This window comes from Penicillium daleae (genome assembly GCF_028827525.1).
Source record: "Penicillium daleae strain IBT 16125 chromosome Unknown utg000009l_segment0_segment0, whole genome shotgun sequence".
In the NCBI taxonomy this organism is placed as follows: Eukaryota; Fungi; Ascomycota; class Eurotiomycetes; order Eurotiales; family Aspergillaceae; genus Penicillium; species Penicillium daleae.
Window position 1 is genome coordinate 1,812,713 of NW_026623157.1, and position 16,360 is coordinate 1,829,072.

At 53.8% G+C, this 16,360-nt stretch overlaps 5 protein-coding genes across 5 annotated transcripts; 3 read left to right on the top strand and 2 right to left on the bottom strand.

Annotated features, from left to right (window-relative positions):
- Positions 1–468: 468 nt before the first annotated feature.
- N7458_011804 (uncharacterized protein) lies at positions 469–926 on the top strand (the record flags this gene model as incomplete). Its single annotated transcript, XM_056915186.1, has 2 exons — positions 469–687; positions 765–926. The coding sequence occupies 2 exons, from the start codon at positions 469–471 to the stop codon at positions 924–926; spliced, it is 381 nt and encodes a 126-aa protein (XP_056759940.1).
- Positions 927–1,264: 338 nt separating this feature from the next.
- N7458_011805 (uncharacterized protein) lies at positions 1,265–4,976 on the bottom strand (the record flags this gene model as incomplete). Its single annotated transcript, XM_056915187.1, has 2 exons — positions 1,265–1,539; positions 1,607–4,976. 2 exons carry the CDS (start codon positions 4,974–4,976, stop codon positions 1,265–1,267), a joined length of 3,645 nt encoding a protein of 1,214 aa, XP_056759941.1.
- Positions 4,977–5,464: 488 nt separating this feature from the next.
- Positions 5,465–6,527, top strand: N7458_011806 (HMG-box domain-containing protein; the record flags this gene model as incomplete). Its single annotated transcript, XM_056915188.1, has 2 exons — positions 5,465–5,977; positions 6,045–6,527. 2 exons carry the CDS (start codon positions 5,465–5,467, stop codon positions 6,525–6,527), a joined length of 996 nt encoding a protein of 331 aa, XP_056759942.1.
- A 2,396-nt stretch (positions 6,528–8,923) lies between these two features.
- Positions 8,924–14,553, top strand: N7458_011807 (uncharacterized protein; the record flags this gene model as incomplete). The annotated part of the gene is made up of 4 exons (XM_056915189.1): positions 8,924–9,760; positions 9,821–12,965; positions 13,035–13,153; positions 13,228–14,553. 4 exons carry the CDS (start codon positions 8,924–8,926, stop codon positions 14,551–14,553), a joined length of 5,427 nt encoding a protein of 1,808 aa, XP_056759943.1.
- A 578-nt stretch (positions 14,554–15,131) lies between these two features.
- N7458_011808 (putative mitochondrial carrier protein) lies at positions 15,132–16,124 on the bottom strand (the record flags this gene model as incomplete). Its single annotated transcript, XM_056915190.1, has 1 exon — positions 15,132–16,124. One exon carries the CDS (start codon positions 16,122–16,124, stop codon positions 15,132–15,134), a length of 993 nt encoding a protein of 330 aa, XP_056759944.1.
- Positions 16,125–16,360: the final 236 nt, after the last annotated feature.

Below are 16,360 nucleotides of genomic sequence, written 5' to 3' on the forward strand. Positions count from 1 at the left end.
GAGACCCGCGGCGGGCAGTTCTGCCACTCGACGCCGTCTGTGGACTGTACTATCATCCAGACCTATCGAGACAGAAGAGATGTTTTCGAGCTAATATAATGAATAAACCATTGTCGCATGACAGAGGCGACCCTATTGCTATAGGATTCAAGACTCAAAGAGTTACCACTTCGCCAAGGCCTCGATCGGGTAGTAGGATATGCTGACGTAACCCCACGTGCCCCGGATCGTCACCAGCTATCGCCTTATCGCATCACTGCGCTAATTCCAACATGCACTGGCCAGATCCCCAACACATCCCCTGCCTCTAGATCGACCAGGCGCATATCCAATCCGTCTCTACTCTTTTCTCAGTCGCAACCTACCAATTGCCCCGAGGCACTTCCCCTTGCATCCCATTTCCCAACGCCAGACTAAAAGTCCAGGGGCAACGGCACTTCCATCTAATCTACCCCACTCACAAACACCATGGGCAATATCTGCTCCCGCTCATCAAACGAGCCAGACGCCTTCGCCGGTCCTGGTCGAGTCGTCGGTGCCCCACCATCCGGACAATCAACTGCTCCACGCGCCTCCGTCCCTGCCAAAGCGAATTGGCAGAATACCCCGGGCCGCACACTCGGCGAGAGTTCCCCGCAACAAGGGGGCAATGACGAGGCGCGGTCTAATGCCGCAATTGCAGCGCAGGTGAGCACCATTTGTTTGAAACTGTCCATTCATATCAAGGTAATACGGTAGTCCAATGGCTAATCTTATTCTTGCAGAAACGAGCGGAGGCTGCATCTGCTTCTAGTAAAGGGAAGCTAGGCACTAAACTGGCGGCGCAAAAGGCCAAGACTCAAGCGCAGACTTTGAATGAGGCGAGTGAGACGGAGAGGGCTGTGCGGGATGCTGATGGGGCGGAGGAGGCCAGACAGTGGAATTAAGTATATGCCAGTGCACAGTAAATGGCGGTGCGTCTGATTTGGTGCTGGCGTTTGGGATTTGCATATTCATGGACACTTTTTTTTTTATAGCGTCAACTTTGGCGATGACTTTTGCGGTCGTTTATTGAGCGGCTTGGGAGTACACTCACTTTTTATTTTTCGTTGACGCCCGCGGTCAGTCTCTATTAGCGCCTCTATTTTTACATCCCTAGTTTTACCCTTTTGAGAATGAAGAGAGGACATTTGAAAGAGCTTCACCATTCCATGCTATGGTACAAACCGCCGAGTATAAGCTACATACGTGTATATCATCAATTCCTGTCCGCTGAAAGAAAGGACTAAACAACGCTATAACGGCCGCTAGCTGGCGCACGGGCGTCGCTATCAGCAGCGGCAACGGTACCCTCCTTGAGCAGACGCATCAGCTCACGCATTGCGTTGGTGACGGAAATTTCAGTCTCGCCTTCAACAAGGATATACAGCTTGGGGTTCTCGTTGGGACCAGGCTCCTTGCCAGTGGGGTAGAAACTGCCCTTGGTGGTAATGGATGTGCCAGAGGCTTCCAGGATTTTGGCGACATTCGTGCGGTTGGTAACGGCCCAACGAGCTTTCTCTGTAGATGGAGATGGATGTTAGTAAAAGTTCATCAATGAATAGTGTGGCATTGGGAGTAAACTTACGGGGAAAGTCGTTGATCTCCAGTGTAGCATGGAATGCACCGGCATCTGGCCCACGGTTGTCGATGGGTACACCAGATCTCATCACACCAGCGCGACTCAGACGAGCATGGATATCGGCCACGGCAGAACCAACCTTGTCCAGAGGGTTCTTCCCGGCAGCGTTGGGATCCCTCTCGGTCTTGTGCACTGTAATCTTGCCATCCAAATCAATGCCCTTGGGAACACCTGCAAGAGGCGCAGGTGCGGGGGCAGCGGCAGATTGCACTGCGGACAGTGCCTTGTTGAAGCGTTCTTCGTCGGCCTTTTCTTTCTTTTCATCCTTCTCCTCGTCCTCCTCGCCTTCCTCGCCAGTCTTATATGTTCGGCGCTCACGCATACGAGCGGTCTCACGTTCTTGGTCAAGACGTTCCAGACCTTTTCCACCGAAGCCTGATCCACTGGCCTTCTCCTTGCCAGCTTTGACCTTCTCCAGGAAGCTGTCAACCAATTTCTGAACTGGCTCGGGAATCTCCTGTCCACTCTGCTTGAGTGCCTTTGCAATATCCACAGAGTATCGCTCCTGTTCTTCTGTGAGGAATGTCACTGCAGTGCCGGTGTTTCCAGCACGACCAGTACGACCAGCACGGTGAACGTAGTCTTCCAAGTGATTAGGGGCATCATAATTAACTACCAACTTCAGCTGCTTCACGTCCAGACCACGAGCAGCGACCGAGGTAGCGACAAGAAGAGGGAAAATACCAGCCTTGAAGTCTTCAATGGTAGAATCACGATCGACTTGATCTTTTCCGCCGTGGATAGACATGCAAGGGTAGCCCTTTCGCATTAACTCCTTCAGCAGGTTATCGGCAGACTCCTGACGATCGACAAAGATCAGCGCCCGCGCATCCTCATTTTCGTCTTCAGAGTACAGATTGCCCAGCAATTCCAAGAGGCGAACGAATTTCTGATCTTCGTTGCGCACCTCAACCACTTGGGTAATTTCAGGGGCCACGACACTCCTACCGCCAACCACAATCTCAATAGGCTTCTTGAGGGTCTTTCTGGCGAGTGCCTCCATGTTGCGAGGAAATGTAGCCGAGAAAAGCACCGTCTGACGATCCGGTCGAACGTTGGCTAGAATTTTCATGACCTGCGGCTCAAAGCCCATGTCGAACATACGATCTGCCTCGTCGAGAACGACATACGTCACCCGATGAAGGTTCGTAACTCGGCCAGCGTTCGCAGCGAGTAGATCAATCATTCGACCGGGGGTGCAAACGACGACCTCCGCACCACGCTTCAGCTCTGCGATTTGATCTTTAATAGGAGCACCGCCATAAGCGCAGACCGCGCGAAGGCCGAGTGCTTTCAGGAACGGCTTACAATCTTTGTGGATTTGCGTGGCCAATTCACGAGTCGGCGTCATGATCAGACTAATAGGGCCCTCCATGTTACCCAGCGGTCGCTGATCCTTGATGTGTCGGAACATAGGGACAAGGAAGGCCATTGTTTTTCCTGAACCAGTCTTTGCAACACCAATCACATCACGGCCAGACATGATAGAGGGAATGGCTTGGGCTTGGACAGATGTGAGCCCCTCGAAGCCCAGACGCTCGACCACATCCAAGGTTTGTACGCCCAATCCACATTGGGCCCATTTCTGAACGGGCTTGGGAATGTCCTGTCCACGTACTTTAATGCCATCCAGCTCGTGGCGCAAATTTGCCACTTCCTCTTCAGTCATATCGGCAAGATGATTTGGCTCATTATAGAAGTCCCTACGGAACGGCTCGTACTCGACCTTGGCGTGATCGACTGTCGGAATTTCCTTCTTCTTTTTCTTGCTTGCCATGGCGAGAACGTCGTCTGCATCTTCAGCACCAACAGCCGTGATGTCCACATCGTCCTCGTCGCCAAACATCGCCTGGGGTTGCTGCGTGGCTTTCTTCTTTGCGAATGTGACGCCAATCTTCTTTTTCGGTGGAGCGGTATCTGCAAGGTCCGACATGAATGCATCTAAAGGATCAACCTCCTCGGCCTCATCAACTTCCATCTCGGCAGACTCGGCCTGCTGGTTGGAAGCATCTTCCATGTGGATATCGGCGTTCATCTCGGACTGCTGATTCTGAAGTCGCTCCTCACGCCGTTCAGCGGCAGCTCGCACGGCAGCGGCAGCTTCTTCCTCGTTATCACCGTCTTGCATATCAACGTCGTCGTCATCACCGGCGTCATCTGCACCGACAAAAGTGTCCTTGCCGTCATCGAGGGGAGGGGTTGGGAGCCGCTCCAATTTCTTGCGAGTTGACTCTTCTTCGCCAAAGCCTAGAGTTCGAGTAGCCGAGGGTTTATCGGACTCAAAAGCATGTTTGGCACCAAGTCCAAATCCACTCACATTGCCTTTGGCCTTCAAGGGAGCGGGTGCGGTTGCAGAAGGCGCTGTAGGTGGTCGCACAGCAGCCTTGGTCTGCGGAACCGCGACATCAATTCCAAGTACCGCGGGTGCGGTGGTCGTTCCATTCGAGGCCGCGCTCTTAGCAATGGCCTTGGGGTCGAATTTTCCAGCGTATGGAGCCGGGGACGCAGTGTCGGTTGGTGTAGCAGGAGTTTGAGGCGAACCCACAGCAGGAGACAAGCCAGATCTGCGATCAATTTCATCCAGAATTCCGCGTCCGCCACCGGCAGCAGCTTGTTCTTGTTGCTTCCGTTCCCGCTCGGCGGCTTGCTTAGCCTTCCATAGTTCGAGTTTTGCTAATCTCTCTGCTTTTTTCTGCTCGTCCGTTTGAGCGGCGGGGGCGGGGGCTGGGGCAGCGGGTTTGGATGGCTGCCGAACGTAATAAGCATCATACGCTCTGGTGGTGATAGGACCTTCACGATAACGTACCTCTTGCGTGCGAGATCTGGACCGTCGAGTCGCGCCACGGTCACGGCTGTCAGCCCGTCTAGACTTGTGCTTCACATCAGCAGAATCATCTGTGCGCCTGCGATCCCGGTCGCGTGAATTATCTCTCCTAGGTCGGTAGTCTCTGTCGCGACTCCGGCGGCGATAATCGCGATCGTCGTCTCGGTCTCGCGACCGATCTCGTCGGCTGGGGCGGTAACTGTCTTCTTCGCGTCGGTCTATCGATCGGTCTCGGCGGCGATGGCCATCTCTGTCACGGCCGTGGTCGCGACCACGATAACGCCGCTGCATTGTCGCCGGACGAGTTAGAGATGAGGATACGAGAGAGTGAATTCGAGGTTTACCCACCTCCGGGCTGCGGGATCTGCGATATCCCCGTCCTTCATCCCGTCTGTTTCTATCGAAGCGATCATCCTCTCTGCGATTCCGGCGAGACGAGGAGTATGTGCTGCCTGCAGGAGATGGTGAGCGAGTATCCCCGTGGCGAGCCATTGTCACAGGCCAACGATGAGTGAGTATTACTGAAACTCAAGAGCACCGGGACGTTAGAGCACAAAAGAGCCTGTTAGGATCACCGCGCTTCCATGAAATCTCGTGTTGAAAGTTGTCAGTGGCGTCGTCGGGGGCCGTCGAGAGATAATGCACTGAAACTTGGATGTGAGGCTCCTGCCCTGGGCTTTTTGCGACTGGGGCGTGATCGCTGTCACGTGGCGGCGGGTCCTTTATGTCACATGATATGGGACTAGTCCCAAAAGCGGTGGGGCCCAAACGAAGCTCAGACGCGCTTGTTGCGCCCGCTGTTTTGGCTGTTTGGCTGGTTGACCCGCCCTGGTAAGCAGTTCCAGCCTCCCCTGCCCGCTTGCGTCAGGAGCCCCTTCCACACACCTACAACTGCGCCTATCCCTCGGTCAATTTCAACCGACAGCAGATCGACTACTTTGTGGTCACTCCTCCTACCGCTAAACTTATAATCGCCGACAATGTCTCTTCAACGGGTCGCTCGCGCGAATGTGCTGCGGCACCTGCGCCTCGGCGATAGCTTGTCGCACCAGACTCGCGTGATCGGAGTGCAGAATCAGCTTCGCGGTCTTTCTCTCGCCTCGAACCCTCGATTCTCGACTCCGCTGGCCGGATCTTTCTCTGTTCTTAAATCGCAACAGTCTTGTTCTTTTGCGACGGATGCCACGGAGTCTACTACCTCCAAGAAGTCCACCAAGAAGTCGACGACCAAGAAGCCCAAGGCGGAGAAGAAAAAGCGCGAATTGACGGAGAAGCAAAAGGAGGCCAAAGAGAAGAAGGAAAGCCGCGAGCTGGTCAAACAACTCAAGGAAACTGCTCTGCAACCACCCAAGAAGCTGCCTCAAGCAGCTCGCGCTATTGCCATCCAGCATAAGCTCAAGGAATTGAAGGAGCAGTCGCCTTCTCTCTCTCAAGTCGAAATCTTTAAGGAGGCGATTAATCAAGTTCACTCCCAGCGATTGAATGAGGCCGACGTACGTTATGACTAAATGACCATTTTGTGTTATATCGGGAACATGTTATGCTAATATATTGCAACAGCGATTCGTCAACCAGGCCGAGGAAAACCGGACTGCCAACGAGGCCTCCTATGAAGAATGGATCAAGCTCTACACGCCTCTTCAGGTCAAGCAGGCAAACACTGCTCGCAAACACCTCCGCCGACTGGGTCACAGCAAGTACATCAACCTCCATGATGAGCGCTTGGTCAAGAGCCCTATTACTGCGTATTTGTGGTTTGTTAAGGAGCGCCACGATAGCGGCGACTTCAAGAACCTCCAGGTGAAGGATGCGGCCCTGCGAATTGCTGCTGAATGGAAAGACTTGACCGACTCGGAGAAGCAGGTAAGCCTTTCATCTCCCCTTCTCTCCGGTGAAATGATCATGGCGTGGATTGATGCTGACCACCAATGCCAGCCCTACTTTAAAAAGTCAGCGCGCGATATTGAACGCTATCGCGAGGAATATCGCGAAGCGTATGGCGAGGACGTCCCTCCGCCGAGGCCCAGCGCTTCGTCTACCTAAATGGGTAATGTACGTAACCCGAGGGAGTTCCTCCCGTGTATTCTGTGATCGTGGTCAAGGATGGTGTTTAGAAGGGGTTGGGTCGGGCAAAGGGTTTGGATCTGGATTGGTATGGCCAATGTCTTTGTGTTGTTTTGAATCTCCCCAATCTCGCTCGATTCCCTTTTCCTTTGTCGCTGTATTGTACTTTCGTTGTCCATGCGCCATTGTATTGTCTTGTTTACCCAATGCCACCAGTTTCATACTCCGGATGGTTTGTCGTTAGTTATCGTAGACTGGCATCGTAAGTTATCTCAAGCCATTTCTCCAAGTAGTTAGACAACATCATTCCCAATACAATCTCCTCCACAATTAGGCCGGAACTTTTCGACTCTTCCATGTCTTTTGTCTCCAGTACCCTCCTCTCGATGGGCACGAGTATGAGTCAAGAAGCCACTATCCCTCCGCCGCGGATCCCCTCCCCGCACTGGGTAAACGATTTCCTCCGGTCCAAAGTGGCGGTGAGGAAACAACCACCCAAGCTTTTTTATTCGCGTGCAGGGCGCCAAACTAGGCTCTCTTTTTTTTTCCCTGCAGAAGGAGGGGTGTGGTGGGAATGAAATGTTTGGATTTGTCTTCCTGTCTTGCCAGTATGCCAGGGTGTTGATGGTTTGCGAAGAAGAGATTGTGATTGCGGCTGGGGGAAGTATGAACTACAGTACTGCAGCCTCTGAAAGAATGAGCGAGGAGCCTCTTCCAATTTTTCTCCGCCTTTCCGCGTGTCAGTGCTATATGCAGATGGATAGAAGTATTGTTCTATTCTGTGGTTTGTAGTATTCGAGTGGCGATACTTGTATGTAGGTATGTTGGGCCGCCAGACTCGACGGGAGTATACGTGCATTTTCTATGTGCTACATACTACTCCGTATACACGGTACAACCCACTCCACTTTCTGGCTGCAGTTGGATTCCATGCAGACGGGCCTACCCGTAGACTAGTCAGTCGGGCATCCATGGTCATGGTATGATTGTTTTCCGTTCTTATTAAGCCACGACGTGTACCGTGGTTGAGGGGGGCCTCCGTTACCCTAGTTTGATGCGGTGAAAGGGGCAATTTGTACACAATCAAACTGTGCTTTGCATGTTTGTAGATTTGTAGATTAGCATCGAGTAGCGTACATTGCATCTGTCCAGGGTAAAGGGAGGGAAAAAAGAGTTGCAGAATGCAGGATGCAGGCGTCCAGCATCCAGTCTCAAGGGCGGATCAAGATCCCCCTGCTTTGGACGTGCGCTGGTGGAGGGGGACTCTGGGTATCGATAGGCTCCAAGTACGGCGGGGGGTTATGTACTTTGGGTACTGTGTCTTTGGGTACATCACTGATGGTCGATAGGCTGGTGCTGAGTGACTTAGTTAGAACAGAGCTGTCTGACTGGTTGGTGGGCGGTGCGGTGGTTTGGGGGTTGCAGGGGATCGATAGGTGGTTGGAAGAAGGAACAAATAAGCAAGTAATATCACCAGGAAATAAGAAAACATAAACACCTCCCAAAACAAAAGTTTTCCCTTTTCTCCTTTTCTTTCTCCTTGCGAGGGGAGGACTATGGAAGTGCGAGGTATACCGATTACCCGCCATCGTTCGTCCCAGCCTTCTTCTTTTCTCCGATTCGGTAGCTTTTTTTTCTCTCTCTTCTTAGCCCGTATTGTCTCGGGTTGCCTCGAACAGGAGTTCGCGAGTGACTCCGATTGCTGAAACTGGTCCTACGACTGTACAGTGTACATTTGCTGTTGCGTTCATCGAACAAAGTAATCCAAAGCCAAGGGAGGAACCGGGGAACGCAAAGTATGTCCCAAGTACTCCGAAGTGCGGGCATGGATCACCGATGATCACTGTTCACTGTTCACTGATCACCCTCCACCGCCCCATGCCTTTCCCCCCCCATCCCTGCCATTCCACTGGCTAATCCCTTTTTTTCCTTTTAGAAATCCTTTTCTTCTCCCTTCCTAACGATCCAGGTTTCACGGAATTTGAACATCTCAGTCTCACAGAGTCCGTGATCCCAACCCACCCCTCGACTCAAAAACTAGTCACCGCTCCTATCGCCCGCGCTTTGCGCGCTCGGATCCCCACCTCGAATCCCTCGAATTCGCGCCGGTCGTGCTGGGTGGCTAATTTGTTTTTTTCCAACGCCTTCATACCTCGCAAAGAAAATATTCAATACGAACGCGATTCGCGCTTTTGTTATAATATAATCTCCTTGCCCTCGAACCCGGGCCTGTACTCGACGCAATACCTCGACTCGACGTTCTCCTGCGGGGGGAATTCGATTCCAAACCCACCACCCCATGTGTTCTCTGCCCATAATCGAGTGGACGGGTCTCTGATCAGGCCAGCCGCGACACCAGCGCATGCGCTTTCATCATGGAAGTTCTTGCGCCCGTTGCCTGTCATGCCTGCGTGGACAAGCTCACCACTGCGGAAACCGCCCACCACAGTCTGCGCTGGGAAGAAGCGGTAGAAAAACTGGTCGACGATGTCTGGGCGATTCTCGTCCAGGGTCCTACGGGGAGTTCGCTACGATGTCTGGATGATACGTGCAAGGATAAGCGTGCCGACGAATTGGGTTTACGGTCTCCCGCACTCCCGTGGTACACTCAACCTCCGCCCTCCTACGATGATGCCGTGAGCAATCTTCCTCCGGAATATAGTGCGCTCCCTGCGCTTGCGGAGCGCAGGACGGCAGCGTCACCCGCTGCGCCTCCCGCGCCGACTACGAAATCGCGCAACCATTCCCGTTCGCTGTATAAAGATACGATACTGGATGTCTATATTGATTTCGAGAATCCAGTTGGTGTTCGAGAGCACAAGAAGAAAAAAGGTGCTACTGGTGGTGCGGCCAAGAAACCCGCTGCCCCGCCGCCTCCGCCTGATAGCGGGGGTGGTTCGAACGATGCTGGAGATGACCAGACGAATGGTGATGGAGGTAGCGGTGGTGATGCAGGCGGGGCAGGTGGAGGCGGGGATGATGGTAGCGGTGGTGGAGGAGGAGGAGGAGATGATGGCGGAGATGACTGGAATACCTGGGGGACTGTTCCTGGAAGCAAGAAAAAGAAACAGGAGGAGGCAGAGGAGGAAGAACGGAAAGCTGCCGAGGCGGCTGCTGCCAAGAACAATCTCAGCTGGGCTGATGATGTTGAGGATGGCGGCGGTGATGACTGGGCTGGGTTTACCACGGCAGGAAAGAAGAAGAAAGGAAAGGTAAGTAGATATACATTCAGCAATTCTACGGTGTTTTCTTATGCTGATTCTGCTTTGCAGGATGAGCCGCCCCCGGGGGCTTTCCAGGATATCAGCCTAGATAGCGGGGCCCCCCAGCTGGACCTCGACTTCGACCCGGGTCCTAAAACCGGAGGGACTGGCTTCAGCTTTGGTGGATGGGGCAAAGATTGGAGTACTGGAGGTGCCGGTGCCCCTGCTGCGAGCAAATGGGGTCTTGGGGCTATTGGAGAGTCAGTCCCGAAAGAAGAACCCAAAGACACCAACCCCTGGGGAAGCACTTCTACTAAGAAGAAATCGACCAAGGCGACCGCTGGCGGGTTCGACTTTGGCGATTTGGGATCCCCTCCAGCCGAGGAGCCCAAAGCAGAGGAAGACTGGGGTAGTTGGGGTGTCGCGACCAAGGATAAGAAGAAAAAGATAAGCTTGCTTGATCCGGAGCCCGCCCCCGAGCCCAAGCCTGGAGCAACCGCTCAGGCCAATCCCGAGCCTGTTGTCTTGGAGCCTTTACCTGAATTGGATCTCGAGCCCGAACCGGAAGTCCCTGGGTCCATCCTTACAGATCCCTGGTACATTGGTCTTTCCAAGAAGGAACAGCGAAAAGCCAAGAAGGACTGGGAGAAAAAGGTAAAAGACGCAGAAGACGAGCTTGCCAAGGTTCGGGAAGCGAATGCAGCCAAGCAGGCCGCCTACGACGAGGCTGTAAAAGCCAGACAAGAAGCAGAAGCCCAAGCTGCTCCGGCTGCCCCAGATCCACCTGCTCCGGAACCGAACCAAGAAGCTGATAATGACTGGGGATGGGCTGTTCCTTCGAAAAAGGACAAGAAGAAGAAAAAGATCGATCTACTAGCCGACTCCGAGCCTATTCCTGCACCCGCTCCCGATCCTCCAGCAGAGGATGACTGGGGTGCTTGGGGCACTGGCGGTAAGAAAGACAAGAAATCCAAGAAAGAACCAGAGCCCATCATCGAGGAACCGGCCCCGGAACCTCCCAAGGCCAAGGAGCCCCAAGATGCCTGGAGTGCCTGGGGTATAACCCCCAAAGACAAGAAGAAGAAAAAGGACAAACTCGAACCCGAGCCTCAGCCCGAACCCGAGCCCGAACCCGAGCCGGAGCCTGAGCAACCTGAACCAGAGCCCGAACCCGAACCTGCTCCCGTGCATGATGATCCTCTATATGAAGGTTGGCATACCCTTTCTTCTAAAGACCGGAAAAAGCGCGAGAAGAAACTGGTCCAGAAGGGACTTCCTATCCCTGGAAAGGACTTTGAGCTTCCTTCCGATAAGCCACCGGAGCCCGAACCCGAACCGGAGCCTCCTGTTGTCGAGCCAGAACCCCAGCCTGAGCCCGAGCCCGAGCCCGAGCCTCCGAAACTAGCAGAGGATGACGCCTGGGGTGTCTGGGGTCCGACTAAGGACAAGAAGAAAAAGAAGAAGGGTATTGAAGAACCGCCTCCGCCAGCACCGACTCCTCCAGCCCAAGGCCTTACTCCCGAGCCCGAAGCCCTCGACAATGATGATGACATCTGGGCTGAAGCTGGTTCAAAGTCCAAGACCATCAAGAAGACCAAGGCCATCGAACCAGTCAAGGAAGAGAAGCCTGCTGCTAAGGGGTTCTGGGCATCGTTGACTGGAGCCTCTGCCACGAAGACCAAGTCAACAAAGGAGAAGTCCAAGCCAAAGGAGGAACCCGTTGAGCAAGAAGATCTTCTTATCGACGTTGGCGACGACCCTCCCAAGGAACCCGAGCCCGAACCCTCACCCGAACCTGAAATCGTGCCAGAACCCGTTAAAGAGGAGCCTCCTCCCGAAAAGTCATCGAAACTCAAGTCCACGGCCAAGCTGTCTGTTGCAGAGCGTATCAAGGCACTCGAGCAGAACAAGAAGGACAAACTCAAAGAGGCAAAGTCGAGCTCCAAGACAAAGACCAAGGAACCCGAGCCCGAGCCTGAGCCCGAGCCTGTCATTGAACCTCAGCCCGAACCTGAAGTGGAAATCGTACCCCAGCCAGAACCCGCTCCAGTTCACGATGATCCTCTATACGAGGGATGGAATGATCTGTCATCCAAAGAGAGGAAGAAAAGGGAGAAGAAGTTGGTCCAGAAGGGACTTCCCATTCCCGGAAAGGACTTTGAGCTTCCATCTGAAAAATCACCCGAACCTGCGGAGGAACCCCAACCTGAGCCTGAGGTGGACAAACAAGTCTCCAGAGACTCCGTACCCGGAAGTTTCCCTGACGAACCTGAAATTGGGATTCCCGCCGAGCCCGAGCCTGCTCCCAAACCCGAACCCGAACCGCCAGCTCCCGACCTCTCGAAGATGTCAAAGAAGGAACTGAAAAAGTACAAGAAATCTGCTGCTGCCGTGGCCATCGCCAAGGAACCTACGCCTCCCCCGGCAGAGGAGCCCCCTGCGCCCGAGCCTAAGCATGCTGAACGTACAGCCGAGCCAGAAGATGATGGCGCGCCCCTAACACCACCCCCAGATGTAGATGAACCTCCTAAGTCATCTAAGAAGGAACGCGCTCGTGTGGATCGTACCACTAGCAGTGGTGGTTGGGGTTTCTGGGGCTCAGCACCGCCACCCAAAAAGTCCAGCAAGAAGGAGCCCAAGGAGAGCAGCAAGGAGAGCAAAGAAATTGAGGAAAGTAAGGAAATCAAGCCCGCTGAAGAAGCCGAGTCTCTTAAGAAACGGGAAAAAGAGGAGCGAAAGGAATCAACTCGCGATCGTGAACGTGAACGTGAACGTGAACGTGAACGTGAACGCGACCGCGACCGCTCCCCTGTAGCAGCAATCCGTTCCAAATCCACAAAATCCCGTCCAAAGGAATCAGACGCTGAGGTTGAAAAATCCTCGTCTGATCGGGAAAGGCGCCGGGAGCGCGAGCGGGAGCGCGAGCGTGAAGCTCGGTCCTCAAAACAGCAGCGCGCAACAACCCTGTCCAACTTCGTATTTGGTCAGCCCCCGCCACGAAGCAAGTCATCCCGGAAACCAGAAACATCATCCAAACGACCTTCTTCCAAGCCGGTATCCAGACGTCCTTCCATTGACCAAGAAGATGAAGCGGCCATGCCGTCGCCGCCTCCAGATGACAAGCCGGAGGTAAACGATAAGGCAGCCAAGCTGATGGGCATCAACGCGTCCAAATCCAAACGCGACCGTCCACGTGCTGAGCGCCGCAAGTCGGGTAAGCAACGACACGCCAGGCAATTAATATTTCCACGCCGAATTATTTACTAACTGTATATTGATGTAGTTCCCCGCGACCCTTACGCTATTGAGGATGATGATATGGTCCTGGTCGATATGGAAGACGCTGATGGCCAGTCACCTAAGGAGGGCTCGAGAGGGTCAAAGCGCAAGTCAAAGAGAGAGGTACGTTGCATGCAGTTCCAACGTATCGGGGCATCGCAGCTCGAACTAACGCATTTTCTTTCTCTTCCATTTAGTCCCGCGCAAAACCTGATGAAGAAGATGCTGTCATCGTCGATGCCGAGCAAGCTCGCGGCGCTCCAGACGTTCTTTCAGGGGCCGATGACATGGCCTACGTCGATGCGCCACCTCGAGAGCGACGCCTGAAGCGCCCTAATGCAACACCCAAGAAGCAAGACACCGGTGGGTTCATGGGTATCTTTGGTTCACTGCGGAAGCCTACGCGTCCCGAGATGCCAGACCGTCGCAAGTCTCGCTCTTACCGGGATGAAGATGCCAGGGCCTTCACAGAGACAGAGCGTGACGATCGCCGACGCCGTGACGATCGACGCCGTCGTTCCGTGAAGCCTGATACTGATGCTGAAGGATTTACCACGGACGCCGCTGGCGCTGCTGCCGGCGGCGAAACCGAGCCCGAAGACGCAGAGGCTCGAAGAGCAGCTCGTCGTGCAAAGCGCACATCTCGCCAAGCCCCCTCTGACACACGAGAAGCCGAAGCCCGTGAAGCCGAAGAGCGAAGAGCCAGGCGTAAAGAGAAGTTGCGGGAGCGCGAAGCACGCGAGCAACGAGCCCGCGAAGAAGAAGACCAACGCCGCGAAGAAGAGCGCCGGATTCGCCGCGTCGCACGCGAAGAACGTCGAGCCCGCGAGGAACAAGCCGCACGCGAAGCCGCCGCAGCCGAAGAAGCGAAAGCCGCCGAGCGCCGCGAGCGCCGTCGCCAACGCGAAGAAGAAATGGCCGCCAAAGCCAAACGTCGCCGTTCCCGCGTCGACGAGCCCCCAGTCGACGGTTACGCACCGGAGGACCAGCCAGACGGCCGTCGTGGATCTCGTTCCTACGCAGAGGACAAGGCTCGGCGCCGCCGATCGAAGGCTATGCCTCAGCCGGAGCAGACGCGGGCACCGTTGATGACGGGGGGCCTCAATCATGGGAACACAGGTGGGCCCAAGAAAGACAAGATCTCCACGTGGGTCTACTCACAAGCTGAAGAACCCCCTGAGCCGCCGCCCATCGTTCCCACCGTCATCGATCTGCCCCCTGACGCGGCCGGTGCCGCCGAGAACGCTCACTCGCTCTCCTCGGACGAGGAAGCGCGCCGTGCTGCGCGCCGCAGAGCTCGTCGGAGAGCAAAGTATGGCGATATGCCTGACGAGGAGGTAGTTGATGATGCGCGGTCTCGGCAACGCGAGTCGCGCCGTGAGGGGGTGAAGAGTAGTTCCGGGAGTGGAGATTATGAGCGTGATCGGGGTATGCGCTCTCAGCATGGGAGCCGGCATGGTGGAGCAGCTGCAAGCTCAGGCGCGAAGAAGTCGAGTTGGTTTAAGAAACTTGCGGGTTTCTAGGCTACTGGGATACGGTACCTGGTAGTTATTTGGTTCGTTATTTGATTTTACATTTTGGATTGCTGGACTATTTCAACCTCGACCTGGGCTTTTTCCCTGGGTTTTGTCTCTATTATGGAGCGTTGTACCTTTTTTTTGCGTTTTTGTTTATGTTTACGTTTTTACTTTGTCCCCGGGGCTTTGCGCATGTATTGCCTCAGCACAACTCTACTCTGACGACAGATATGACTAGATGACCCCCCCCTGCACCATATGAATATGATTTATGTTGAACCAATATTACAATTGATGAAACTCATGTTTGAAGTCGATCCAGTATTCGCGATGTCCTCGCACCAGGTTGTAGTGCGATGTCATGAACGTAACTGAGGTATCCATACTGTTGAACAGGGGCAGCTGATCATTCAGGACAAGGATAGCCGTGCCAGGTGCGGTAAAGTTTTGGCATTAGGTACCGATTCTCTCTTGCTCAATACGCCTTAGCTCTATAATGCACATATTAACAATCATGAGAAAACCGGGACTGGACAGCTCCTCATGCATCCCGCTATTGATTCCCCCGTCTTTTCTGCAGCATGCTAAGATATCTCCTCCAATCTGCGACGCCGATTCTCAAGATAAAACCGACCACCCTCATACAACCCAAGATACAGACTCAACGACATAGCCGTCCAAACACCACGAATGATCCCTCCCCTAAAAAGACCACGAATCCCTTCTTCATGGAGTATTTGCTTTCCAACAGTCCAAATGCTTTTCTTCGAGCCCTTGCCAGCCTGCTTTCCCACGACTTCCGAGTCCGCAGCAGTGTTATCACTTGCAGAGAGCATAACGCGTGTCTTGATCACGTCTATTGGTGTTGTGATAACCGCGGCGATAGACCCAGATACCGACGCAGAGAGTCCAGTCAACCCAGCTCGCTCAATGAGCTGCTCCTTTTGACTTGATGCTTCCTTAGTACCGCCGGTAGAAGCCTTTGCTACTTTGCGTCGTCTGTACCGGTCAATAACGTGTGACCGGATATATTCAAACATCGGAAACTGAAGGCCCGTGAAGGGTAGATTTCGTCCCAGCAATGCAAAGTATCCATTCCAAAGTCTCCACGGATGGCCCTTGAATCGTCCGAGTACCTGGCGCACGGCACTCACACTGGTACCCTGCGGCTTAGTACTCGATTGACTTTGACTGGTGCTGACCATTTGCGCATTTTGTTTGAGGACTTCTGCCGGCGTGAGCATGAAACAGGACACGGCCTCGGCCGTTGAAGATGCAATCGCATTGATGACCGGGCTTGGAAGTGAATGTGTGAATGGTAGATGGAAGCCTGTCTTTGAAGATTGCGTGTAGTAGTCTGATTTGCTACCGGTGGTTTTCGTTTTATTAGATGAATCGTGCAAGGCGCATTTTATAGCTTCGTATGTGGTGAAGAATGCTCCTGCTGTGAACGGCGTTAGAGATGTTAGATTGGAGAACCCTACTGGATTTCTCTTTTCCCGTTGGATACTGACATGATGGTATCGTCGAGAAGACGACACTCCAAACACCTTGGTATAATCCGCGAAAGAGAACATCTCGTCTTACAGCGCCTGTGCGAGCGTCTTTGAATACTTTCTCATAGTTTGGAGATTGGGTGCGCGTCTTTAAGGTATCAACTGGATAGACGATGAAATCGACAACAACTGCTGCAAATGCGCCTGCCTGGTAGGTCTCTTGTAAGCGTATCGCTCATTGTATGAAGTTGCTTCTTTGGTGGAGACCCCTAGTTAGGTTCCGTCCATCTAAAGCTGGAGATCTGCTTATCGCTCAA